Source organism: Ceratotherium simum, chromosome 34, assembly GCF_057802395.1.
Source record: "Ceratotherium simum simum isolate JZ-2026a chromosome 34, ASM5780239v1, whole genome shotgun sequence".
Lineage (NCBI taxonomy): Eukaryota > Metazoa > Chordata > Mammalia > Perissodactyla > Rhinocerotidae > Ceratotherium > Ceratotherium simum.
Window position 1 is genome coordinate 16,351,000 of NC_141933.1, and position 27,700 is coordinate 16,378,699.

General features: G+C 44.8%; 1 protein-coding gene and 1 pseudogene across 5 annotated transcripts; one reads left to right on the forward strand and one right to left on the reverse strand.

The window, feature by feature from the left end:
• Positions 1-1,329: 1,329 nt before the first annotated feature.
• On the reverse strand, positions 1,330-25,680 carry ZDHHC5 (zDHHC palmitoyltransferase 5). 4 transcript variants are annotated; one of them, XM_087422899.1, is made up of 13 exons: positions 25,540-25,680; positions 20,986-22,166; positions 12,815-12,936; positions 9,131-9,288; positions 7,330-7,502; positions 7,079-7,181; positions 6,355-6,446; positions 5,791-5,923; positions 4,963-5,086; positions 4,446-4,558; positions 3,114-3,973; positions 2,139-2,667; positions 1,330-1,606 (listed from the first exon to the last, which is right to left on the reverse strand). In XM_087422899.1, the coding sequence occupies exons 2-12, from the start codon at positions 21,087-21,089 to the stop codon at positions 2,502-2,504; spliced, it is 2,148 nt and encodes a 715-aa protein (XP_087279025.1). In that variant the 5' UTR covers positions 21,090-22,166; positions 25,540-25,680; the 3' UTR covers positions 1,330-1,606; positions 2,139-2,501. The 4 variants fall into 4 exon arrangements, with proteins under 4 accessions (XP_087279025.1, XP_087279026.1, XP_087279027.1 ...); XM_087422900.1 differs by lacking the exon at positions 25,540-25,680 and adding an exon at positions 25,316-25,438; XM_087422901.1 differs by lacking the exons at positions 20,986-22,166; positions 25,540-25,680 and adding an exon at positions 11,050-11,220.
• LOC147912591 (uncharacterized) lies at positions 24,630-27,603 on the forward strand (annotated as a pseudogene). Its single transcript, XR_015549780.1, has 3 exons — positions 24,630-24,656; positions 25,464-26,200; positions 26,316-27,603. The product of XR_015549780.1 is annotated as an uncharacterized LOC147912591 (transcript).
• The last annotated feature ends 97 nt before the right edge of the window (positions 27,604-27,700 follow it).

Genomic DNA, 27,700 nt, shown 5'->3' on the forward strand with positions numbered 1-27,700 from the left:
CTCTTGTCTTTATAATAAGAACTTTTGACCTGCCTCATTCCTTAGTTAAGACAAGGAGATTAGAAAACATTTCTAAGTGTCTAAGACAGCAACAAAAAGGCAGCCTAAACTAGCAAAATGTAAAAATAAATCTCTTTAGTTTTTGCAGCAGGCCAGATAACTGAAAACATCCATGAGAAAAACCAAGTTAATGTAATCTGACTTGAAGCTAAATTCGACATAGAACAGTTAAAAATCTGTTGCTGTGAGCCAAGGTTGTTCTTAGATCAATAGGCAGAAAACCACTCATTCAGCTCTTTTTTTTTTTTTTTTTTGGTGAGGAAGATTGGCCCTGAACTAACACACCTGTTGCTAATCTTCCTCTTTTTGCTTGAGGAAGAGTGGTCCTGGGCTAACACCTGTACCCATCTTCCTCCAACTCGTACATGGGATGCAGCCACAGCATGGCTTGATGAGTGGTGTAGGTCCACACCTGGGATCCAAACCCATGAACCCCAGGCTGCCAAAGCGGAGCACCCTGAACTTAACCACTACACCACCAGGCCAGCCCTCAGCTCGTTTTAATCTAGGATTTCAGAGCAAGAGTTTATATATGGATAGTGAAAATAAAGGGTTCTGGCCAGTTTTCTAAGATTTAGTGTCTGAGGATGCCTATTTAAAATTAGGGCAGAGCCTTTACTTTCAACAAATAGAAGAGAAAATATGAGATATCAAATTGAACTGCCACCCATATATCCAGCTAATCAGCCCTTAACAGGCTTTCATACTTTGATCATCCACTGTCTCACCTTTGGCTACATCCAAAATGAGCTTTACTTTCCAGAGATAAAATTCTGTATTAAGGAACAACTGTGCCACAAGTCAAGAGTTCTCTAAGCTTTGAAATGACAAGCTTTGGTGTGCAAAAGATTTCTTCAGGAATTTTTGAATTAAATCACCAAAATAAAAACAGGACCTGTTGTTTTAACTATAGTCCTGCCTAAAGATGGGCCAGGACCAGGGAACTTACTTTTTTTTTTTTTTTTAATTCAGTAATTTAATTTCTTTCTGCTTGCCTCTCTGTGTGCTTTACAATTAGCTCTGTTATTAGAGGCCCCGGGCCGGGCCCGGCCCGAAGGGACACACTGGGAAAGGACGGTCTTGGTAGACAGGGGACAGGGAAGGGACCTCTTCAGAGGGGCAGGCACAGATCTGCTGGAGTTGGGGGGGGTCCGTTACACATTTAGTTCTGGCCCGGCAGGAATCGTGCCCAGCGGGGACGATTTGTAATTTCCCACTAGAGATCACTCACCCTGCCTTAACCAGACAAAATAACACAAGTCAGGGGGAGCTGGTTAGATCAGGATTTCTTTTTATTCCTTGTTGGTTTAAAATGGCTAATCAGAATAAAAAATAAAAGGGCCTCTGTCTAGAGGCTGGGGTCTCCCCTATTTAGAGGTTAGAACCCAGGTATCCCCTCTACCCAGCACCATACTGAGGTGGGCTGAGGGGTAACCCCCAAGAGACAATCGGAGGGGCCTCGGCCTGCCACTCCTTCTCTCTATCCCAGTTTTTGGCATGTGATGAAAAATATTGCTTTTTGGATTCTTCTCTCCCGGCCTTGGATCTAAAAATAATATTAACTGTGTGAATTGGGGGAAGGCTTTGAGGGGACTTGAAGAAGCCCACCCTAATCCCTCTCCCCCAAGGAGGGGGGATTATTCAATATTGTTTCTGGAGCTCGGCCAAGCTCTTTTCCTGATCTCCCCACCACCACCCGTCATGGGGCTGTGACCCCTTTCCTGGGGAAACTAAGTGCCAATGAGCCTAGAAAACTAACTCTGCTCTCCAAGTCCTTCCCTCCTCTGACCAAGACCCCAGACTCGCCTCTCCCCGGGTATCTTTCCTGATCACTTAGCACCAACAACAGGGGGTGCTATTTCCTTAGTTGGTGACTGGGACAAAAGAGAGGGAACCATGGGGAAAAGGAAGACTTGATCGATGTCTCCCCTCTTTTCCTGCTGGTTTGAGGAATGGGAAGAGTAAGATCCCCCTCCTTACACATATCCCTCCCTCATTTTCCCATCCCAGGATAGATATATAATTTCTTTGATATTTATAATATATATATATATATATATATATATGTACACACACACCTGGTAACGCAGAAGAGGAAAAAAATAGAATCCGTAACAATAATAAAAAAAATTATTTCTGGTTTTAAAAATGATCTGGTTCCCTCCAGGGCGAGCAATTGCACAAATGTCCACTGAGTCTGGTCCAGGGGTAAGGAAGGGAAGGTCTTAAAAGGTGAAGGGGATTACTACCCCAGTCTCAGAGCCCCAACTCTCTGACTCCCCAACCCCACTGCATTTTATGAAACACTCCTCATCCTCTTGGAATTGGTGGTTTCAAAAGTGTCCATACAGGGGAGGGGAGCCCCTTGCGGAAAGGAAGGTGGCCGCCTGGGGCCCTTTGGTGTAGGCGCAGAGGCATGGGGGAGGGGAGGTGCCGAAGGCTCACACCGAAATCTCATAGGTGGTGCCACCCACCCCTGACACCTTTTTGACTCCTCCCCTTGTGGGGCTACTGAGAGGTGGCTGGCCTGGGCCAGGGGAGGCTGAGCCTATACTCTTGGGCTGCCCGTTGGATTTGCTGTAGGCGGTCTTGAGCTGTACTTCATCTCTGGGAAGAAAAGAAGAGAGAGGTGTCAGGAAGTGAGACACAAAATACAAAAAAGGGAGATAGTTTAAAAAGTTAAGAGAAAAAAATGAGGTACTTTTCTACATATATACTTTCTTACCCAAACATTCCCTTTTGTTTTATTGCCCTGCTTAAAACAAGCCTGATTCCCTTTCTCCCCTATTTATTCCTTCTCTTTAATAGCAGCTATCTTGCATAGTTACTCTCAGGCAAATAAATTACTTTTTAGCAAGACAAGATTAAGATTCAGTCTCTTAACAGGAATGGCCTATGAAGGCAGCTGGAATAAGACTGAAAATGAAGAGCTGTCTACAAGCAGGCTAACCCTGGGTCCACTTGCACTAGACTGTACAAGTGTAGCCCTGATACCTAACAGGACAGTATGCTAATTTTAAGTCCGCTGAGGGCCAGGATGGGCTAATACTTACTTGGGTGTCAGTAATGGCTGCAAGGCCACTTCTTCCGTCTCAGAGACACCAGGTGGGGCTTTTTGGCTGCTGTAAGACATAGATCGGCCCAAGTATGGGGCAGTTGGGCCTGGTTCAGGGGACCCTAGTCCCCGGCCCCTTAGCCCATCTGGCTTGCCAAAACGGGGGGCAGCTGGGCGTCCCAGTGGAGTCTTGCCCAAGGGTGATCTCTTCGAATCATCTGAGGAGGAACTAGTACGAGGAGCATGGCCTGAGCCTGGTGTTGACTGAATGCCCGAGTCCCCCAAGCCTGGTTCTTCCTCATGGCCCGGGAGTGGGGGTGACTGGCGGAGTAGCTTCTCACGTTCCTGGAGGGAGGCCACAATATGGCGCGACAGATTGTCGTACCGGACTGGTGAGGGCTCTCGGTGTGCTGGGCCGGTTGGCACCAAACGTGGGTGCCTCTCGGCTTCCCGTTGCTGGGCCAGCCGGGCTGACAGGAAGGGAGAGGTGTAGCCTAAAGGTGGGTCTGGCTCAGGCCCTGCCTGCACTGACTCAAAATCAGGGCTGTCTGAAGGAGTGAGCAGGCTGTCATAAGATAGGCTTCCATTGCGTGTCTGGTTGGCCAGGCTCTTATAGGAGGTGGAAGTTGTGCCCTCTGAACGAATGGACTGCAACTGGCCCAGCTCAAAGCCTGTGCCCTGGGCCGACTTGAGGCTGGAGGAGCGTGAGCCACTGGATAGTGGATCGAAGTGAAAACTTTTGCCAAAGGTGGGAGAACGGAAGCTCTCTGGCTCCAAGCTGGGCTCTGAGCGGTAGCTGGGATGGCGGCTGCTCTCTGCAATTGACGTTGGCTCCTTCAAGCTGTCCCCACGACTCAACTGAGGAAGAAAGTAAAGCAGGCTCTTAGTGCTCCTCTTCTTGTGACACATGTTAGGCCCCAGAGCCCAACGAGTCAATCAAAAACAGTACTTGTTATGTGCCAGCAATATGCTTAAAACTTTTACATGCATTATCCTGTTTAACCACTAAAGCAAATCTATGAGTTGGTACAAATAATATCTCATATTAAGATGCAGAAAATGAGGCTTAGAGAGGTTAAGTAACTTGCCGGTGATGGGTTTTGAACTCAGATATGCTGTAATCAGTGCTTTTATCTATTAGGCTACGTTGCCCCCTCCTTGATAAAGGACACACTATCAAGGAGATTCAATCCCACTCATGCCAACAATTAGTAAAATGCCTTTGGTTTTTGTTTCTTCCCTCTGCCTCTTCCTTCCCTTCTCCCAATCTTCATTAGCCCAGAACAGTTGCCATACGCTACGAGCCCACTTCTTAGAGAGTACTGAATACCTTGGCGCTGGAAGAATGAGGCATGGCGGCTGACGTACTGCTGCTACTGTAGCCTGGACGATACTTATACATGGTAGGTGTAGGAGGACTGTCCTTGCCCAATAGGCTGGTATCTGCAGGAAAAAAGGCCCAAGAGGCACCACTTTACAAGCTGTTCTCTTAACCTGGCTAGAGTTTCCTAAAGAACAAGAGGAGAACAAGGTGGGAACAGACCTAGCAAAAAGAAAGTCCCAGAAACATGATTTTCCTGAAATCAAGACTAAGGCTCATACCAGCCCAGAACTCGGAGTAAATGCACCAAACATTCACATCTAGGACGTTCTCTGGTCCATCTAGAGGCTGATAGTTCTCCCGACAACAGTCCAATTCACTGCCAGTAGCTAAGTGGCATCCCCTTTCTCCCAGCTGTCCAAAGAGGTGGCTCAAGTGCCACCTGTTGGTACTACCTCCCAGCCCTTGCCTGTTCGTCTTCTCTACAGCTCACAAGTAACCTCCTCACCCCTGCCGTTGCCCTTACCCTCATTAGTAGCCAGGCTGAGGTGTGTCCGTAGCCCTGCGTAACGGCTCAGGTCCGGCTTAGGAGGCGGTGGAGGTTCAGCATCCGCGGACTGGCTCTCTGTTATCTCCAAGCTTCCCTTAGACTGGATAAAGGAGGGAAAGTCAGATTTGGAGAAGTGGGCATTAGGGCGACTCAAAGTATGGATCTGACATAAGAGGGGTGTTGGGGAGTCAATTATCACATATTTCGAAACTGGGACTGCCAAGACAAGGGACAAGAGTCAGTTTGCAGATGGTACTGGATAAAGAAAAGTCAGGGGCCGGCGCTGTGGCTTGGTGGTTAAGTGCGCGCGCTCCGATGCTGGTGGCCTGGGTTCAGATCCCGGGCGCGCACCGAGGCACCAATTCTCCGTACATCCTGAGGCCGAGTCCCACATACAGCAACTAGAAGGATGTGCAGCTATGACATACAACTATCTACTGGGGCTTTGGGGGGAAAAAATAAATAAATAAAATCTTTAAAAAAAAAAAAAAAGAAAAGTTGTCAGTAAGGGTTTAATTCTGTCACTTATTTGTTCATTTCCACCAACTACTACTTTTCAAGCTCCTACCATCTGCAAGCTGCTATAGTAAGTCCTATGAAGATGTGGAAATGAATGCTCTTGATTTCTACTGTCAATGAACTTACAATCTAATGGAGAAAAGAAGATACGTATTTAAGTAATTTTAACACACATCAGAAAGTGATAAACACCCTAAGAGAGATGTAAACTAAAAGCAAGTTTCCATCTCTTTGCCCTGAGTGCAAGTCCGCAGTTATCTAGCTTTACTTCCCTAAACTCCTCACCTTACTTCTCCTCAGCTCTCCCTGGATACCATTGTCCATGATCTTCACAGTTATCTGTCCATCTGACACGTCTGGTCGAAGGAAGGGAGGTCTGATTACAATGGTCTTCTCTTTCTTTGGTCTCCCCAAATACCTGAGTATCAAGAGAGGGCTTTCATTCATTCATTCATTCTAAAATATCTATTGGTTGTCTACCTGTGTAAAGCATTTTTACAAATACAAGAAACAGTCCTACCAGGACAGTGAAAGAAAGTCAGCACTGAACTGTTCAATTCCTTTGATTCCATAAGAACTGCAGCAAGACTAGGCCTCTGGGCAGACACCTAGCACAAGGCACTCAGGAGTAAATCTCACCCTCAACTCTCAAAGGAGAATAATCATAATAGCTGAAGAATATCAACTGAACTCACAGGGTCCACTAAAGGATGGCATGTCTCTCCCATGGTGACTTCTTAAAAGAACACTTCTTAAAAGGCAGTCTCCCACCAGACCTCCCCTATACCAGAACAAGCCCAAAGAAGACAAAAGTTTTGACCAAAGGTGAGCCCAAAGAGGTAGGTGTACCTGGGTGCTGGGGAACTGCAGAGTACACGGCTGACATTGTTACAGCAGCCATTGGTGAAGGGGTTCACACCTCCCCGGAATTTACCTGTAACCTAGAGGGAGGAAAAAAGGGCCAGATCAGTCAGATGATGGGACTTGGACTTCCAAAGGCCAAAACACAAATCAATGACAAATTACTGTGCACCCCCTATCTGGGAGATGCAAAAATGAGTGAAACACGATCCTACCATCAAGAAGCTTACATGTGTGCTGGTTAAGAATGAGAACTCTACAGTCAGGGTCCTCAGTTCAAATCCTAGTCTACCTCATCATAGCTATCTGAACCCAAACATCAGTTTCCTCATGTAAAATGGGGATAAATAGCTCTCTGAATGTTGAAAACTAAGATAATATACACATGAGTAAGCAAGTAAGGTTAGCTATTATATGCACAAAAAAAATTATTTTCCTTTAAGGAGCACTATAAGCTTCTTGACGGCTGGCCCTGATCTTTTATTGTTTCTATAAGCTCAGAGCCCAAATTGCCCAGTACATAGTGGACAGTCTGTAAATGTTAACTAAGAAATGGCCTCTGTTCTCACGCTTACATGAGGAACTTGGACACTTCAGCATAAAAAGTATTCATTAAGCATCTATTTGTGGAAGCACTATGCTGTACACTAATCAGAGGGCTAAGTGACACATGCCCTGCTCTACAGGGGTCTCCCATCACTTCTCCCTGTACCTGTTCATTGGTTGTACGTCCCCTAGCCACCAGCACCACGTGAAATCCAGTGAGGCCAGCTACAGGGATGAAGAATAAGCCAGCCACACACATTACTGCCATTCTGAAGCCAAACAGTCAAGGAGAACAGAGCAACGTGATCTCACTTCCTCAGCCCATACTGTAGCCATCTTCCCTTCGACCCTCACTACCACAGGACTCCACTTTCCACATTCTTCCCCCTCCCAATCCCGCAACGCCTTGAAGGATACGTGACAGCCGTGCGGACCCCTGAGAGTTCCTCCATGTGGTAGAGGACATAAAGGAGGCCAAAACCAAACACACCCATGATGTGCGCTGTCAGGGAAAGGAGGAAGAGGAAGAAATAACGGTAGTTCCGGCGACCAATACAGTTGTTCACCCAGGGGCAGTGATGATCAAATTCCTAGGGACAAAAAGAGAGAGACTGAAAGGCCTCCTCGGACTACAACACTAGATCACGTCTGTTAAGAAGAGGAACAGGGGCCAGCCTGGTGGCGTAGCGGTTAAGTTCACGCACTCCACTTCCACGGCCTGGGGTTCACAGGTTCAGATCCCGGGCACAGACCCACGCACTGCTCATCAAGCCATGCTGTGGCGATGTCCCAAATAAAGTAGAGGAAGACGGACATGGATGTTAGCCCAGGGCCAATCTTCCTCAGCAAAAAGAGGAGGATTGGCAACAGATGTTAACTCAGGGTAATGTTCCTCGCCAAAAAAAAAAGAAGAAGAGGAACAAATGGCAGAATTTAAGTGTTGCTTTTAGTAATTTGTGATCATGTTCATCATTTAGTTGTGAAATTAAAAACAGACTCATGCAGTTTATCTTGCTCTATCAATCTGTAAGGAAAACCTTCCAGAGGTTAATCAAAGGCCAAGGCCATCTCTCAAAGTTTATCTTATATGACCAAGGAATACTGAAAGGGACGAACGTCAGAAGCTCTGCAAATACATTAAGATTCATGAGGAAAGAGGCTCGGAAGGAAAATCTGGCAGGCAACTGCTTACAGCTACGTAAAAATTGCTTGGCAAAAGGGGTTAAAAATAAAAGACAATGGGGCCGGCCCCGTGGCTTAGTGGTTAAGTGCGTGCGCTCCGCTACTGGTGGCCCAGGTTCGGATCCCAGGCGCACACCGACGCACCGCTTCTCCGGCCATGCTGAGGCCGCGTCCCACATAGAAGGATGTGCAACTATGACATACAACTATCTACTGGGGCTTTGGGGGAAAAAAAAAGGAGGAGGATTGGCAATAGATGTTAGCTCAGAGCCGGTCTTCCTCAGCAAAAAGAGGAGGATTAGCATGGATGTTAGCTCAGGGCTGATCTTCCTCACAAAATAAAAAAATAAATAAAATAAAAGACAAGGGTGCCGGCCTGGTGGTGCAACGGTTAAGTGTGCACGCTCCACTTCGGAGGTTCAGGGTTCACAGATTCGGATCCCGGGCGCGCACCGACGCATCGCTTGTCAAGCCACACTGTGGCGGCATCCCATATAAAGGAGAGGAAGATAGGTATGGATGTTAGCCCAGGGCCAATCTTCCTCAGCAAAAAGGAGGAGGATTGCCATGGGATATTAGCTCAGGGCTGATCTTCCTCACAAAATGAATGAATGAATGAATGAATGAATAAAAATAATAAAAGACAAGGATGTAGAAGGACAGGCAGGAAGAGAAATATAACTGTAAAATTTTAATGCAATAGCATGACGCAGTGGAAGCAAGAGATAACACAAAGCCAGGACAAATAACCAAAAAGATGAGCTAAAGGATAGAAGACTGAAGCTATGAATCTTGGTGTTGGGAAAGCCTGTGCCCACTGCGGGTCCCTCCTGTAACAGAAGAATATTTATGCTCTAGCTCTCATGTGTACATCACTGCTAACACTTTTTGAGAGAGCTAGAACACACAGCCCAGGTAGTTAGCCAGGACTATATTTCAATCAAGGCCAAGAATCCACAGGATTCAATTCTTATTCTATGGAGGAAGAAGATAACTTAGGTTAAACGTCAAGGCTTACCCCACTCAGGGTTCTTACCTCCACACAGTTGTCACAGACACTGCAGTGGGAACATCGAGGAGGCCGGTAGAAGCGGCAGGTGGCACACCATTTCATGCGCACCTGGATGCCCTTGATCTCCACTGTTTTGTAAAGAGGAGCTCGGAAGTCATCTTCCTTGTCTTCATCCTCCTCAGCTGTAGAGAGGAAAAGTTAATTGAAAAACCACCATGCCAGAACAGTACTGGGCACTAGGAATACCGTAATATTCAAAATATGGCCTCTGCTTTCGAGGAATTCAGTCTAATGGGTGAGAGAGACGAGGAACTCGTAACTAACACTGTGAGATCAGCTCTGTATACAACACTATGGGAACACAGATGAGGAAGCAACTGACTTCTGCATTGGGAGATGAGGTTCAAGAAAATATGACTCAGAGGTGGCTCTGATATGGGTATGCTGATATTCTTGATTTACATATTATGAATATATCTTAAAAGAAATAATTTACATATCAAAGCACATATATAATGAGTTTGCATAACAGTTCAGTATCTACAAGTACGTGACTAACTATAGCAATCCAAGAGAGGAACTAACACCAACCTTTTTCCAAGCACAAACCCCTTTGCCCAAAAGGTCTTCTCCTACTCTGTTAATTCCCTATAACCTATTTCAGTACTGTTTGTTGGCTCAAGACATTCTCTTTACCTGAATCCCACTTCAAAACTTAAAGGACATTATTTGCCTTCTCATCTGTAGTGTGGAATTCTTATTTTTTTATTATTAATGTAAGAAAAAATATATGTGGGAAGTGATATTAGGGTATTAGGGACTAAAAATTAAGTTTTCAAATTTACTGATTTAGAGAAATGCTTACAATATAAATAAGTGAAAAAAATGCACGGTAAAGAACTGTACAAACAAAAAGATCCCATTTTGAAAACAAAAATATACACACATATATATGCTACAGATACATGGTATATATAAATATTATACACATAAATCTTCAAAATATTGGAAAGAAATATACTACAACATAACAGTAGTTATGTCTGGGCTGTGAAATTATAGGTATTATTTGTCTTTCTTATACTTTCAATATTCTATAATGAATATTCACTACTTACTAAAATCTTTACTTTTTTACAAAGGGTTTTTCTTCTAAAAGAAAAAGATTCAAATGCTACTTACTTTGAAATATCTGATCCTTCAAGACCATCATCTACCAGAAGTGAGCCCTTTCTCGTCTTAAAGTACTACAGTCATGCCTCACTTAATGACAGGGACTTGTTCTGAGAAATGTATTAAGTGATTTCCTCGTTGTGCAAACATCATAAAGTGTACTTACAGCCAGCCTAGATGGTGTAGCCCACTACACACCTAGGCTATACAGTACTAATCTACAGTACTAATCTTATGGGACCACCATTGTGTATGTGGTCCATTGTTGACAGAAAACTCATTATGCAGTGCATGACTGTATAGTTCTTTGATTACTCTTATAACTTATCACACAGTGTATTTATTCATATAAATGTCTTCCCTATCTTCCCTTCTACACCGAGCTATTTAAAAGCAAGGAATTGTTTAAAAAAATCATCCCAAATGACCACAAGGCCTTCCATATATATAGCAGATCAATAAATATTTGGTAAATGAACATTAAAGGCTCATTAAAATAGCCCTCCTCGACTTTAGGGACTCAAAGTTCCTTCAGCTCACTTAATCTTGGCAACAGAAGTCACAAATGAAGCAGTGACACAGGCTTGGTGAGCACAATCAATTTCAGAAAGATCTCATCTCACCAAAGTTGCTATCCCAATCCCACCTCTCTCTCTCTTGCAAGATAACGTCACACTTGAGAGAAAAATTAGATGTCATCAGCAACAATCTTCATCAATTTCTCTTCTTTCTACCTTACTTATTCCACTAATGATGGTTCTTCCTCTCACCTCCTGTCCCAGAAACAGCCTATTTCTTCAGTAAGCACAATCCTTCCAACATGCACGGGAAAGCATCTCCTTCCTATAGAAGGTCACTCTTCAATTATCCCTTTTCTTCAACTTCAGCTCCTCTCTCTTCTCTGGTCCCATCTCCTCATGCTACCAACATGCTAAAGCCTTCTGTATCATAAAAAAAAAAAAAAAAAAAAAACACAACCCTCCCAGAAGATAGTCCATCTTCCGCCTTCTCTGCTTAACTTCTTGAAAGAGTAATTTTAATACCCACTGACTTTGCTTCCTCATTTCCCATTCACTGCCTTCCAAACCATTACAACTTTGGTAATTTAGCTGCATTTCTCTCACATACATAAACACATAATTAAAACTATTCTTTAAAAAAAAAAACAAAAAACTCTTCTTGCTAAGATCACTAATTTCTGAGTTTCCAAACCAATGGGCAATTTTGAGCTTCCATACTATTGGATCCAATTTCTTATACTGCCAACCATCAAGTATTTCATGAACTTTCCTTAGTTCCCACTTTGTCCAGTTTCCCCTCCCAATAGCCTTTCTTGCTTAGTCCCTCTCAGTGACTCCTCCTCCTTTGCTCATTATTAAAATGTCAATGCTGGTCAGGTCTGACCTTGGTTCTTTCCTAATCTCATTCTACTTTCTTTAGACAATCTTAGTACTGTTGCTTCAAATACCACATGACTGAAGGCTCTGAGATGAAGGTCTTTGACTCTGACCACTCAATTGCCCTGTGGGTAACTCTACCTGGATGACCCATAAGTATCTCAAATTCAGCATGCCTGAGATGCTCTCTCTGTCTTCCTTCCAAACCTATTCAACATTCCTATAACTCATATCTTTGTTTATAAAAATCAGCATCCAACTTATCTCCCAAGTTAGGAACCCTGGAACTACACGAGACAATTCCTTCACTCTCTCACTCACCCCCAATAAGCAACTAATTATGAAAAATTCTGTTGAGTATACTTCCAAAAAATCTATAAACCCAGCCTTGAATTCAAGTCTCATCTGGTTTGCATTATTGCAATAGCCTCCCAAAAGGTATCTGTACATTCTTACAAGAATTATTTTTATAAAAGGAAATCTGATCCTGTGATTCCTCCAATTAAAGACCTCTTGTTGTCCAAAGAAATATAATCTATTTAATTTAGCATATAAAGTCTTTCACAATTTGTCTCTGGGTTTATCTCCTGCTCCTTTTTGGCCCCACCATGCCCTATATCTTCCACCCAACTGAGTTCAGCCTTTCATAGTTACAAGTTTCTGCATATGCTGCTTCCTCTGCCTAGAATGCCCTTCCTTCCATCTTCTACTTGATAAAGTCTTTCCTACCTACCTTTAGCAGCATTTCCCCAATTTATCTGGGCAGATGTAAGTGTACCCTTTTCTATGGTCTCACAGAACCTTGTTCATGCCTCCATTACAGTTTGTATCACACTATGGTTACTGCCTAATTCATCTTAGATATCATTGTACCTAATGATAATGCCCAACCATATGCTCAAAATAAATTTCTGCTGAATGAATAACTGAAAATCAAAGAGTTGACCCAAAGTGAATCACATGGCTAGCAGTTATGACATACATTCCTGAAGACCCTGACCTGCTCTTCAGCATTAGACTATAAAAGAAATCCCAAAACCCTAGAACTCCTAAGGCCCAGGATCAAACGTGTATGTCCAAAAATCATTAGTTTTCAAAGGTAGTAAGGAGCTTCCAAGAGAAGAGAGGGAGATCTTACCTCGAGGGAAAATCCCTGGGTCCATGAAGGTGGCCATGCTGAAGTTGGCCAGCACAAAGAGAAAAACAATCGCATTGTAGATGGGCACTGCAGGTGACACATAGAGGCTTAGTCCTGGACAGCTGCACAGATAACAAAGAAAATGAGGGGCTGCCTCTAACACTTGGGACACCAACTGTATGAAAATATATAGATTCAGCCCCCACACCTATATACAAATCTTGTGCGGTTCACTTTTGCTGTCTCAAATTATCTTTATCCTTCCCAACAAGTGGGCCTAGTTTCCCACAGAAATGCTCATTTTAGATCAAGGTACAAGACTCAGAATCTCTCCTACCATAACCCCTTGCACTAAGGTCTGTGTTCTTCAGATTCATTATTCCCCTGTGGATCTTTCCTCATGTTTTGCAATCTGTCCTTCTCTACTTTTAAACCAGGCACAAGAGCCAGGGACTGAGTGTGTAACTGACACCAGCTACATTCCCTTTTCTGGAGCAGCTTGAGGCTTCTGGATCCCAGCCATGCCCCACTGACCTGCACACTGGCCCAAAGCATGGGATACCACCTGCCTCTCTGGCTCCCAGCTGGCTCTGAACCACTCTCAACTGCCTAAAGTTTCTTCACTGCATCAGATGTTCCTGAGAGTTTTATTCAACTAGAGGCTAGTTCTCAAGGCAAAGAAAAGAAACAAAACCAAAACATACAGATAAAGATGGATATCAAGACACACAACTAGGGCCGGCCCCGTGGCTTAGCGGTTAAGCGCATGCGCTCCGCTGCTGGTGGCCCGGGTTCGGATCCCAGGCGTGCACCGACGCACCGCTTCTCTGGCCATGCTGAGGCCGCATCCCACATACAGCAACTAGAAGGATGTGCAGCTATGACATACAACAATCTACTGGGGCTTTGGGGGGAAAATAAATAAATAAAATCTTTAAAAAAAAAAAAAAAAAGACACACAACTAGACCCCTTGAGGTCTATAAATGAAGCAGAAGAGTGGAGGAGGAAAAAAAGACAAGATAACAGCCCTAAATCAAAAGAAACTGGCCCAACATATCCAGTATTCCACAGGGTCCAAATCAAGAGACATGCTTTAGGAAACTTTTCACAAAAAAAGAGTGCCCTAGTCCAGGATTCAGCTCAGTCTCTGCCGGGATATGAGTCTATGTAGGACTGCTGCAAGAGCTCTTCCATTCTCTGATGATTTCCTGGGAGCTGGAAGTTTCAGAAGAACACGTGATGTGCTGCTTGCTTTGTCAGTAGTATCAAGCGCCCTCTCTCCTGTCTCAGCTCAGGAAGAACCTCCCATTACAAGACAGTGGCTAAATACCCTAATCTACTTTGTGGCTGAGAACTTAATCTCTGGAATTAGGACAGCATCTGTCCTTGTCCCCTTTATCTAGACCACTCACAAGGAAAGGAAGAGTTCATTGAAGGAAAGGAAGAAGGGGCCAGGAGAACAAGACAGTAAATGAGTCTGGAGAATTAATCCAAAGCAATCCTGGATTCTGTTGAGAGAGGTGATCTGTCTCCATCAAAACAAAAAGCACAGCCTTGAATAGTGATTCAGGACAATTCACAGGAACTGAGCTCCTTAATGAGATATAAACAAACTAATGATAAGAGGACAAAACTGATTATCACAAAGCATCTCACAGGTCTTTACCACCAGCATCTATTTCTTCAAATTCCATTAAGCCACTCATTAAAGAAAATTTTTAAAGTAAATATTTATTATGTGCTAGGCTTTTTAGATAGTAAATATCAATTAACTCTTTGCTTCTGTTGATGGGTCAGTACATAATTGGGAGAAAAAATAATGAAGCTAGAGCGAAGGCACTGATTTCAAGGGCAAAAGAGACCTTCAGTCACAGCTCTAATTTTATATCAAAGTCTCCTATGGAAGCCTCTTCCTCTGGGGGTTCTTTGGTTCAGAAAAGATGTCCTCTTACCTTGGCAGGGTTTGGGGTGAAATACAAGCAAGAAAGAAGAGTCCTTACACAGCCCCACCCAAAGCCTGATATCCTAGGCTCCTTAGGAGGGAGGGAGAGAAACTGAAAACCAGTCATCCAGGTCGGAGCCCCTCCCTAGTACTTAGCTGTCGCTTCAATTTCCACCCAGGGAAGAGGAGAAAGGGTGACTCACTTGATTCCTACAGCCTCAGAAGATAATTAGAAGGGAAAAAGAAATTAAATCCTTAGAACACTGAGGTGCCCATGATTTAAAAGTCTCATTCCTAGAACTGGCTACTGTGGCCTCTTGAGCTTCTGAAAAAATAAGGACACCTCTATCCCTGTGGGAAACTAAGGTGAATGAGAACGAGACCTCAGCCCCCCGCAAGCCCAGATGTCAATCTTTCCAACCCCCATTCTTTCTTCAGTTTCTGCATTTACAAACAAAGCAAATCACCCAATTTCTTGGGTATCCTGCCAACCACGTACCCTGGATAATGAACTTTACCCCTACAACCTTCTTGATATCAACCCATCCAAGTTGAAGTATGTAATTCTAGAATCGAGTTCCAACATTGATTGCCAATAAAGCCTACCCCTACAGTGGCAGCATCTAGAAATGATGCAAATAACTCAACTTCACAGGCAGTATTCATTCCTAGATTCAAATCAAAGACCCAGTGCTTCCAACCTTAGCACTCTAGTTGAGGGAACACCCCAGTGAGAATAGGCATGTGTGAACAGAGCCTGTTCCTGCCATATCCTATATCGTGCTTGACTTGAGGAGAGGCTTGCCGTTGCTATCGTACTTTGCCAGATGCCTAGGTGACCACTCCAAATGGCCTGTCTGAATCTGTTGCCTTTGATGGAAGGAGATGAGGCCTGAGCTGAGGAGGAATTGTTGGGGCTTGTCCTCAGCCTACGGCAATAATCATAGAGCTCCAAAGCATAGGGAGTGGCCGTAGCCCAGGCTGGCTGACTCATGAGACTCCCAGACCTATACCATCCCAGGAAGAACAGGTTCTTCTGCCCACCTATTCAGCACTGCTGTTTTGAAGGCCAAAAAAAATTAGGAGAGTGGGTTTCAATACCCACACTCCTAAAAATCTGTTTCCTAGTCCTCTCTCTAACACTTCCTATTATAAAAAATGGTGAAGTTCCTGGTAAGAAAGACAAAGTAAGAGTCAAGAAGCTTTGGATTTTAATCCTGTCTCCATCAATGCTTTACTATGTAGCCTTAGGTAATCCACAGGAAACTCTCCAAGCTTGTCACTTCAGCTACATAACACAGATATGAGAATGAAGGAGACGATGTTTGAAAAGATCCTACAATTCTTTTTAAATCAGCTGGCTTAATACTGAGCATTCAGGGGATAGAAGACACAAAGAAAACATTATTCACTATCATCATCATCAATTATCATTCCAGCTCCACCTTCATCCCTAATTCCACTTCCCCTATCTGAGGTACTAGAGATTCAAGAACACTCAAAACAGAGGCACTAAGTTCCTAAAGAATAGGTCTATGCATTCCACCCATGCCTAGGACATAGTTTGAGTGTATGACTAGTGTTCCTTGTTCATGAGGCAAGGCTGGAATGAATATCCCACTGCCTGCCCCTGGGGATCCTCAAGATTCTATGGAAAAACAATCTTTCCCCTCCTAGGTGGGTAAGTTTCTCTTAAAACACTTGATTTGTCGTGTCTTACTCAGAGTTTCAAGCAGCTGAGTGCAAGATGTAGGACTTGGGCACTTATTCCTGGATGAGAAAACAACGTGGGAAGGAAAAGGAACAACCACTGCTCAATTAATGCCCTACATCACGAGGCTGCTCCCACTCAAATCAGGTGCTAGCACCTCTGCAGTCATGAAAAAAAGGACCAGGAGGAGAGTCACTGAGGTTGCCCAACTCTGTGGGTAAAAGGGTCGAGAGGGGCTAGAGGCAGAAACTGAAAAGAAGCAAGCTCTCTGATGGATGGGACACTGGAAAGACCATCATGGATCTTTGCACGGCCCTGACTTTTGTCCTTCCCACAGAGGATCCCTGGCAGCAGAGATTTTACCCCCGTGCCCTCCCTACCAACTTTAGAAACAGACAAAATGAGACACTGGCTGACTTAACTCACAGCTCAACAATACTTTTGGGGATACAATTCAGTGATTTATTTCAAATGGTATTGCCAGGAGCCCTAAGAATGTCTCAGGGGTCCCCAGGAAGGTAAAAAGGAGACAGCAAGTGGCTGGGCCTCTACGCACCATCCTCACTTGAACCAGAGCTGCCCTGCTCTTATGTTTCATATACTGGGGTTCCACATAAGATCTCACTTGAAAAAAGGGTCATGATGCTTAAATAAATTGCTCTAGGTCAACATCCTCACTATACAGGGGAAGAAACAGGTCCACAAAGGTTAACAGACTTCACCAAAATCAGTCTCCTGACCCCCAAACAGTGCTTATTCCTCCTACCTAGCACTGCCCTCTTGTCAATCACAAAAGGAGACTAAACAAAGACAGCTGAGGTTCCAAGCCCGTTATCTTAAATGCAGAGTCTATTACCTAATTGGGGGGGGAGGGTTACTTTAGCAGCCCATCTCCTTCCCAAATAGTGAAAAGGGAAAAGAATTCAGACAGGATCCCCAATAACTCTCCTGCTTAGTTTTAGTATTGGACAAATTCAGTGAATGAGAGGGATTGGGGTTCTAGGGGGACGGCCTCAAGTGTTCTATTGAAGCTTCTCTGGAGCAGAAGATTACCTTTTTTTTTTTTTCCGGTGAGGAAGATCGGCCCTGAGCTAACATCTGCCAATCCTCTTTTTGTTGAGGAAGACTGGCCCTGGGCTAACATCCATGCACATCTTCCTCCACTTCATATGGGACACCGCCACAGCACGGCTTGACAAGCGGTGCGTAGGTGCATGCCCGGGATCCAAACCGGCGAACCTCGGGCCACCGCAGCGGGGAGCAAACGCACTTAACCACTTGCGCCACTGGGCCGGGCCCAGATTACCGTTTTTTGTTGACCAAACCCAACTGAAAATTTCTGCTTATAGCTTTCTCTACTTGACAAAGAAACAGGGAGGGTAAATTGTTCCTAATTAGTTGAAGCCTACATGCCTCCACTAATTATGTCTGCCAATTAAAAGGGACTCTTCCTCCTACTCCCAGTCCTCTAGATCCCAAAGTAATTCTCACCTGGGGTTTATACTGATGTAAGAACAGACTGTTGTGGCCTAGTGAAGAGAACAGAAGGATGACAGAGTAGTTAGATTTAAGGCTCCAAATGGTAGCTGGTTGGAAGAGCCTTCCTCTTGTCTCTATCTGAAACCATGAATTCTTTTTTAGGGTGTATATGGCTTTAAACAGGGGTTTCTCCAAAGAACCTCAAAAGGGATAGAATCCGTGGGGGAACAGTTTTTGAGAACAGTGGTGCCTCAGCCCAGATATAAGCTTGTAGAGAAACTACAATGGTCAGATGGTGAGGAAGAGATGAGAATTTCAGAGGTACCCCAAGAGGTAGGTGATAGAGTAAAATAAATAGGGTGTTTATATCTCCATGAGGGGGGCAGGAGAGACCCTAGGAAGGAAAAGAGAGCCCAAAAATTGGCTCTAAGGAAACTGCTAGGGGGAACTCTCGCTATGACTTAAGGCTCTTCCAACTTTGGATTAGAGGCAATAATTCCAAATAGAGTCACTATTGTCTTCCAACATTTTTTTTTCCTGGGGCTGAGAGACCATGGAATAAGGAGGGCCACTACTTTTCTGAAGGGAATGGGAAAGTAGGTTAAATAGCCTCAACTATCAGTTGAGAAACACCTATGGCAGGACACCTCTTTGTGTGGAAACTGGTATAACCAGCCAAGCACTTCAACGGTTCCAGATTACCAAGTTAAGAACAAGGATTCTGCTTGCCCTATCTCAAGAACAGATGGATTGAAAGAGAGAAACCACTTACTGCTCTGAACTTCCTAGCTTCTCCAAAGGCTTTGCCTCCTAGGAAAATAGACCCTCCCCAACTAAGCAGGTCTAAGGGTGTCAAATTGGTTTTGTACATATCCCTCCTGACACAGCACAACTGCTAAAGGATACTAAGATCCCATATAAACATCCCTTGGTTAAAATGTTGATTCTATACTGGCCATAACAGCAGAAACCAAAACAAGTCTGACACTGAAGACTCACTCCTCCTTACTGGTAGTCAGTTCGTGAAGGACAGGACACTGAATATGTTCAGTTTAAACAAGAGAAAAAGACTATGAAGAAAAGAAGTCAAACAGAGAAGAGTAGGGCTGCTCCAGATGCCTGAGAAATTCAGCAGTCATGCTGCGGCTGGACAGCTGGGGCCAAAGAATCTACAACTTCTGCTCTTCAGAGGAAGACGTGAGAAGTAGGATTATGCTCATACCTAAGAGAACAATCCATTCTGTCCTTGCTTAAAAACTAGACAGAAAAACATCACTATCACTTTGCTGACTCTTTTGGCCAAATGACCCACATTTTTAAGAATTCCTTTTGGCATCTGAAGCTCCATTTTGGGGGTTTTCCTTCCCTATCTCAGATTTACCTTCTGTTCTATCTTTCTCCCCATAAGAATAACTGCCCCCACCCCAGCAATTCCTGTTTCATTCACCCTTCAATAAATCCAAACTGGGGCCGGCCTGGTGGCGCAAGCAGTTAAGTGCGAGTGCTCCGCTGCAGCGGCCTGGGGTTCGCCAGTTTGGATCCCGGGCGCGCACCGACGCACTGCTTGGCAAGCCGTGCTGTGGCAGCGTCCCATAAAAAGAGGAAGATGGGCAAGGATGTTACCCCAGGGCCAGTCTTCCTCAGCAAAAAAAGAGGAGGATTGGCAGATGTTAGCACAGAGCTGATCTCCTCACAAAAAAAAAATAAAAAATAAAAAAATAAATCCAAACTGCTTTTATTCCCTACCACTTTAATTCTTTATCTTCCTCTTCCCAGCCACCTCACACGCTCTGAACAGCACCTCACAATTAGGTTTGAGCCTGAATCACGGCAAAGTGAACTCCTCAGAAAAACTAGCATGCTCTGATTGTTCCAAGAGCCACAACCAGAACACTAACTCAATGACTCAACAGTTTAAGGCTCAGAAGCCTGGTACATGATCATTTATAAGCAGGTAACAGCAAGGATGCTTGCCAGGTGCTCGACAGCTAAAATACTGGGGAAAAGGGGAAGGATAAATCACTCAGTCTCCTCCAGTAACAAGCAGATGAACAAAGTCTGAATATGCTAAGTGGGAAATCTTTCAATACAACAACTGCTTTTCCTAATAAGACCAGGGAATGGGAGAATTACTGCCATTCCCTTCACAAGGAACTAACATAAACGAATTCTTCTAGGACTCTCTTCCTAAATAAAACTTGCCCTTTCCCAGTGGCCTTCAGTTCTCCAGGCTTCGGCTCTTAAATGTACAGAGAGGGCCCGGCCTGGTGGTATACTGGTTAAGTTCACATGCTCCACCTCAGCGGCCCGGGGTTCACAGGTTCGAATCCCAGGCGTGGACCGACACACCACTCATCAAGCCACGCTGGGGCGGCATCCCACATACAAAATAGAGGAAGATGGACACAGATGTTAGCTCAGAGCTAATTCTCCTCAGCAAAAAGAGGAAGATTGGCAACAGACGTTACCTCAGGGCCAATCTTCCTAAACAACAACAACAAAAAAACTATCTGAATAACACTAAAAGCCAAAAATGCCTCACTGGTATATCTTCTAAATCAATTCTGAAATTCTCCAGTACTCGCAGTGCCCACAGTCTTAAATTCAAGCTTCAGATATCCTGGGGAAAGCCACTACCATCTGAAAAACCTTTCGTCTACTCTAGTTCTCTTTCTCTCAGAGAACTGATTGCTTAAGCTGCTTCAAGCCTCTCCGGTGGTTTCCTCCCACTTCCTTCCTAGGTCAGGATCATCTAATGATGGAGCTGGGTAGGAAAATATGAAGACATCTGTGATTCCAGAGGAAGGGAGGCAGGGGAAAGCAGAGGATTCAACGGAGCAAAATTTATAACAAGTCTGAGAGGACAGGCTTTTTCTCACTCTTCTCACCATGTCTCTGGGATTTGGCTTTATCTTTATCAGACATCAAGCACTCCCAGTCACTTGGCTTTGCAATCAACTAGCAAAACTCAGGAGAAAAAATACCCTCTCGCCCTCCCATAGATTGCCCCCCAAAATCACCGCTAGGAGAAAACTCACGTAAAGGCAAAGAAGAGGGTCGTAGCTCCCACTAAGAAGATGGCGGCTGCTGAGACCGGAACATACTTGCTGGGTTTGAATCTCTTTCCAGACTCTGCGGGCATGTTGGAGCTCTGATGGGAGATCTGCCCTGCCGCATAGCCCAGGCCCACACAGCGGCAGAACAGACAAGAAAACGGGATGAGGGAAACAACGGAGAGAAGAGTCCAGAAGGAAACCAGGGAAACAGAAAATTTTAAATTATCACCCTTCCCCCTCCCAAACAAAAACCAAAGGTCAAAAGATCTCAAATGAAGGGAAGCACATGGGAGGGGGAAAGGTGATTCCAAATGATGAATAACCACCTCCCCAGAACAAGGCAGAAGGAGAGATTAAGAAATACAACTTGTACAATTCAAAAATTGGAGACAAACCGTAGGCTATACACATGCAAATGGTGGCAGGTAGAGAACATGGGCAGTCAGACAGACCAAGGAATTGCTCATGGATGGAGGCAAGTCTTCAAAAGGAAAGAAGGGGAGGATATCAGGGCAGGGCAGGACACTTGAGGCAAGAAAAATTCTTCGGAGGAGATACTACAGCACCTCCACGACTACCACACTTCCACCTAAAAGAGGTGCGCCCTGTATTGCTATTTTAATCCATGAAGGACCCTAGGGCCCCTTCCAGCTTTAAAGAAGCTGTTTCTACTGCAGTTCTTGTCCTTTTTAGGCAGTTTTCTCAATGCCACCACTCCCACACCTTGACTTCAGGGCTTGTCGTCTGGCAATGGTGGTTTAATTTTATTTATTTTCTCTTGATGGCTAAAGCTGGGCAGCAGCTGTCACAGGGTTGAGTTGTAAATCCTTTTCTTTGAAGGGGGAGGAAAATAGAGAGAGAGAGAGCAAGCTTGTCTATCTTCAATCTCTTCTTATTATTCCCAAGCCCTTTAAGGGCTCTGTTGCCTATAGGGTTCATGCAAAACTAAAGGAAAACATAAAATCCCGGAAGCCATGTTCTTCCCAATAAGCAAAATAAGATGAAGAAATCAATTCCACTTGAAGATACTTGTAAAAGGTTACTGTGGATGAAAACAAAGTTCCAAAGAGGTCCCTGTTTCCAGGTTAGTCAATGTCGCTGTTCTTTCTTCTTCAATCTTGGGCTTTCTGGATGCAGAGTTCAACTGGGTTACAGTGCCTCACCTGGAGAAAAACAAATATCTTTATCAGAGAAATTCTTCCAGGGTATTTCTTAACAACATCAAGGCTAAAACTCCACAGGCTACTCTGTGAAAAGTGCCTTTTGAAAGAAATACGATTTTGCTCCTCACTTATGTATATGTGGGAAAGGACTCTGAATTAGGAGGACAATGGATTCAGAATCCTTCACTCTTTTAAGTACTGTTCATATTGGAAAGAGAAGAACATGGCTTCACCTGGCCTAAGGTCATCAAAGAACGAGCTCTCATAAGGGGCCCATCTCACCTGACACAAATGGGCAGTAACAAATATCAAGAATATGAAAATCTAAAAACAAACAAGGGCACAGCAGTGAAGAGCAGTCCTAGAAAAGAGCTTTCTCTTTGGACAAAGAGAGTATATATTGCTACAATGAAAAAAGAAAAAAGTAACCTCAAAATTAGGACAGTAAGTCTCATTTTCTTTCTGTGTATGTCTCTCTCTCTCATCCCTCTATGCTTTTTAGTTATAACTCTGCAGAGGCAGAAGCTGAATTTTTGGTGTTCTGGAATAACCCATGAAAGAACTTGGGTGAGAAATGTTCTTGCACTGAAAAGTGAGATGCCCTCTATGAGAAACTGAGTCACCATAAGGGCTGGTCCTTTTCTTCCCTACTCAACAGTTTTTTATTCCTACCTTGGCCAGTTAGAAAGTCAACTGGCCCCACCTTCCCAGATACGATTAAGAGTAACAATTATTTCTGTTCAGGGTAGTAGCAAAATAACACTAGCACTTTCAATTTTATAGGATGCTTTTCATCTAGTGATCTCAAAGCACTTAACTCACATTATCTGGTGACACAGTCCCTTATCCCGCTCCATAAAATTAAAGGCTAGAGAATGCCTGAGGCCATTCCACTGAATCGCTTGAGCAACCAGGTTCAGAACCCAAGAGTTCACATGCCCCTTTGCTGACAAAAACCCTTTCGACCTCTTTCTCAACCATCACTGCCTGCCCAGTGATGACAACTTGGAATCTGCAGACCAAAAATTTTACTTACGTTAGAATTTAAAAATGAAAGTTTTATTCCACCCAAGCAGTCTAGTATTTCCCTTAATACCAAAGGCAGAGAGTAAAATATCAGATTTGTTTAGTGAAATACAAATGTGCCCTGGAATTTATCACTTCCTCTCTTACCTACGGCATGGAAGGCAGAGGCACCTACCTTCAAGATGCATCGTCTCTCTCTTTAAAAAATAGAGTTTTAGAAGGCCAAACAGCAACATCAGAATAGAGTGAACACCCAGAGATTACAAGAAATTGTTAAAGTCCTAAAAAAGGTAAATCCTCTCTAGCTCCTGAATTTATGATTAACTCCCAGTTTCCTATATGAATCAAAGCTCAACTTTCTGAATTTAGGCCTAAGCAACTTTATTAACAATGAGAAGCAAATTCTTTGTTTGTAGACAGTACTATTAAAGTAAACTTTCCCCTCAAAACCCCAAAGATTAGAAAAGATGGAAAACTGCACTGTTTATATTTTATCTATAGTAGGATATCATTTAGACACCATATATTATTTCAGATTATATTTTCTGACAAGAAAAAAATCACATGGGTTAGTACTGCCATAGTAATGCAGGGTCATAAAAGGCCATGTAATTTTGAAGGTACAATACTGGGAAACAAAAGAGATCAGCATCTGAGATGTTTGGGGGGTACACATTAGAAGGGACAAGACAAAACCTAAGGGCCGGCCCCGTGGCTTAGTGGTTAAGTGCGCGCGCTCCACTGCTGGCGGCCCGGGGTTCGGATCCTGGGCGCGCACTGACACACTGCTTCTCCGGCCATGCTGAGGCCGCGTCCCACATACAGCAACTAGAAGGATGTGCAGCTATGACATACAACTATCTACTGGGGCTTTGGGGGAAAAAATAAATAAATAAAATTATTAAAAAAAAGGACAAAACCTAAGAATTTATTGACGTGAACAAAGACGCATCAAGTCTTAGCAGAAGGATGCGCTGTGGGTAGTAGGGATGAGACGGGGGTGAGCGTGGTTCATCAGAGCCAGCAGTTGGATCCATCCCAGTATGAGAAAGGTGTACAAGAATGTGTGTGACATATTCAGGCACAGAGTAATCTATGGAATGAAATATGTAGATAAAAACAACTACGGAATATGTGGTTTGAAGGCTTTAACAAATGTTTAATACAAGTACCTCCTTAAAGGTGTGAAGGGATATGGGTAGTGCCACTGATAGCACAAGTATTGTTTGTTGAAATACAGTGGTGCAATAGTACAATACAGTAAATCTCAATACAAAGTAATCAAGGTATCATGGAATAATCCACATGTCAAGATAATGGCTGAAGAGTCAGGCAGAAGTTAAATATGGACGTTATCATTACATATAGAGGCAGCAAAGTACATCATGATAATATAATTCTTGTAAGCATTAGGTGGATTTTAAAGAATAGGCGATAATGAGTACTCTGAAGAGATTTGATAACGTACAGAGGGTTAAGGAATAAAAGGATAGGGATGCGAATATAAGATCAACCTAGACAAAATGGCATTAACCAGGAAGTGAAAAATCCAAGACAGAAAAATAGTCTAGAGTGTAACATACATGCGATCCTACACGTCCTTTCAGAACTTTAAGTCACTTTCTTACTTCTCATTTCAGTGTTTTCATTCGGCCAAGTGGGTAAAACACTTTCCACCTCCCTGTCCCACAAAGAGATTCCTATAGGTAAATCAGGAATTCGGGCTCCACTTTTAACAAGTACAAAGTACTAAAAGCATGGAGCACCAGGCTGGTGGGGGCAGGGGGAGGAAGCGGACGGATGGGAGAGAAAACAGGTAACAGGATGAGGCTTGAGCCAAAACAAGTATCAGCAGAGTGGGGCGAAGGACCTGAAACGCAAGGAGCTAAAAGGGGAACAGCACCCAATCCCCACCCCGGAGCTGGGGCAAGGAGGATCATCGCATGGGGCAGAGCTGGCTGAGACCGAGAAGAAGGAATCCGCGGAGGCAGGGCCCACTGGGGCTGCAGGAGCGGGCTGCGGGAGACGGCAGAGCCCGGGAGTGCAGGGCCGGGGGCGGAAGGGGCGGCGGCTGGGCGGAGGGACCTGGGTCCCGAGACAGGACCCGGCGGCCCGGCACTAACCCGTTCTGAACCCCGGCGGCCACGGATCCCCGGCCTCTACTCGTCGTCCGTTTCTGGGGCCCACGGGTCCCGCTGCAGTTGGATGACCCGGCCCAGAGAAGGAATGGGGCCTCAAACCACCTCCCCCTCCTCGGTCCCCCTTCCCTAGAGGTCACTCTCCCCTCCCACCTCACTGGCCCGGCACTTCCGGTTCCGCAGAGGGGGCCGGTGTCCCCGATACTCACCCCCGGCGCGGCTCCCGTCACCGCCGCCGCCGTTGCCGCCGCCGCCTCCGGGTTGTGCCGTCCGGCCTCTGAGAGGCAGCGCGCGGCCCCCGCACGCTCCACACCCGCCCTGCTCTGCGCGCTCCCGCCCGCCGACGCTCGTCTTCGAGACTGCGCGCGGCCGTGACCCTCAGTGCCGGGTCTCGAGCTCTCTCAGCGTTCCCATTGGCTCCCTGTCTCGGGCGCGCGCGACGTCTCTCGCGGGGCACGTTTCTCTCATTCATGCGGCTCGCGCAGCCGCGCCCGCCCCCGCTCACTCTCCCATTCACCCATGGCCCCCACCCCCACGCCGCTCCAGGGCGTGCGCGCGAACCTCGGCGACCGCGGCGACCTCGCGCTCTGATTGGATGCAGAAGCACAGCGCCGTACGCACGCGAGAAAACGAGAACGCGCGCGCAAGGCCGCCGGGTTCCGCAGACGACTGGGAGAGGAGGGTTGGCGTATTGCGCAGGAGCCAGAAATGGGGAAATGGCCGGACGAGTCTTCCGTTTTCCTGCGTCCTGTTTTCTATTCCTACCGTATCCAAGCAGAAGTCCTGGAAAGTAAAAAATAATTATATGTGTATACTGGAAGTACGCAAAAGCAAGCAGCTACCCTCTCGAATTCGCCAAACCCCCTCCAAGTAAGTGTGGTACAGTCCAGACAGGCTTCTGGTATAACCAATCACGGATGGGTCCCGCCGTCTTCCTGCCTAAATAGCCTTCCCCCTTCTTTTTTTTTTTTTTCTTTTTTGATAGGGAAAACTTTATTTAAAACAATCTTGATGGAGCAGTCTTCGGTCTGCCGAATTCTTTGGTACCAGCAGAATTCCAGGATAATGGAATGATCTGGGCTGTGGCTTCCGCATGGAGGGGGCGCCGGGACTAGAAGAATCAGTGTGGGGCGAAGCTCCTGCCAAAGACCAGGGAAGAAGAGGAAGGAGAGAGGGCGCGAGCGCGAGGCTGGGAGCCGTAGTGCCAACTACGCTGCACAGGGAGTGCTCGCCATCTGCGGCGATGGCCACCCGCCGTAGTGCGAGCTGGCTCTTGGCTCCGCTTAATTCTCTTAGTTTCTCACTGCAATACAGGAGATGGGCGCCCGCTTCCCTAACCTCGCACCAATCCGGGAATACAGGCTGGAAGGAAAAGGTTCTCTAGAAGCTCCTGTCCCTAGCGAGCTGCTGGCCAACTCTACGTAGAACACAGCGCCACACTTTGCCCTCATTAGCCCTAGAGAGCTGTGAACCAAGACCAGGACCAGGTGTTCTCTCAGCTCGGGGCCTTTTTTCTTTTGAAAGCAGTTCTGGCTATTACATAATAGTTTTTCAAAAAAGAGAGTTCCACCAGCCGCTTCTCTGAAGCCAAGGTTCCTCACCTATAAAGTATGATTCTAAATCCTGGGCTCTGTTTTTGGGTTTGGTGTCAAACGTTGCTGGTTTAACTGTGGTCTGATACTTTAGCACTAAGCAGCATGGTAAAGGAGAAAGGTTTACCTTCTGTTTTCTGGGGTATGATCTAGTTCCTTCTCTGACATGGTGTATATATCAGGTTTCAGTCATTCTTGCCAAGGGCTTCAATCCACCATTTATTGCAATACACTTGAGAGTTCTCTTTTTAATGACAGTGTGTATTAAAAAATGAAATCTTTTTTCACTCATATGTGGAACATAAACATAGATAAAGAGAACTGATTGGTGGTTACCAGAGGGGAAGGGAGTGGTGGGAGGGCAAAAGGGGTAAAGGGGCACATATGTATAATGATGGATTAAAAACTGGACTACTAGTAGTGAACACGATGCAGTCTACACCGAAACAAATGTAATAACATACACTTGAAATTTACACAATGTTATAAGCCTATATGACCTCAATAAAATAATTTTTTAATTAAATCTTTAAAATACTTTTGACCTTATGAAAGATAAAATTAAGGATGTTTAATAGAACATAAGGTTAAACTGCCAGCTACTTTTGAAAAGTATTGCACAGTAAAATCTAGGCTAAAATAATGGGATATCCAGACCACCAAACTTCAAATAAATTACTTTGCTGTGTATATCAAGTAATACGTTTTGGTTTTTCTAGTATAGTTTATACTTTCAAATCCTCTTCACTTGCAATTCCTCATGCCTATAGATGGCAAA

Bases quoted from the DNA above. Each gene is read 5' to 3' on its own strand.
- ZDHHC5 (XM_087422899.1), bottom strand. From the start codon at position 21,089: ATGCCCGCAGAGTCTGGAAAGAGATTCAAACCCAGCAAGTATGTTCCG. The intron at 9,289-12,814 runs GTAAGATCTCCC...TCCTCTCTACAG, and splicing joins CCCAGGGATTTTCCCTCGAG to CTGAGGAGGATGAAGACAAG. The intron at 5,924-6,354 runs GTACACCTACCT...CTTGATACTCAG, and splicing joins TGCAGTTCCCCAGCACCCAG to GTATTTGGGGAGACCAAAGA.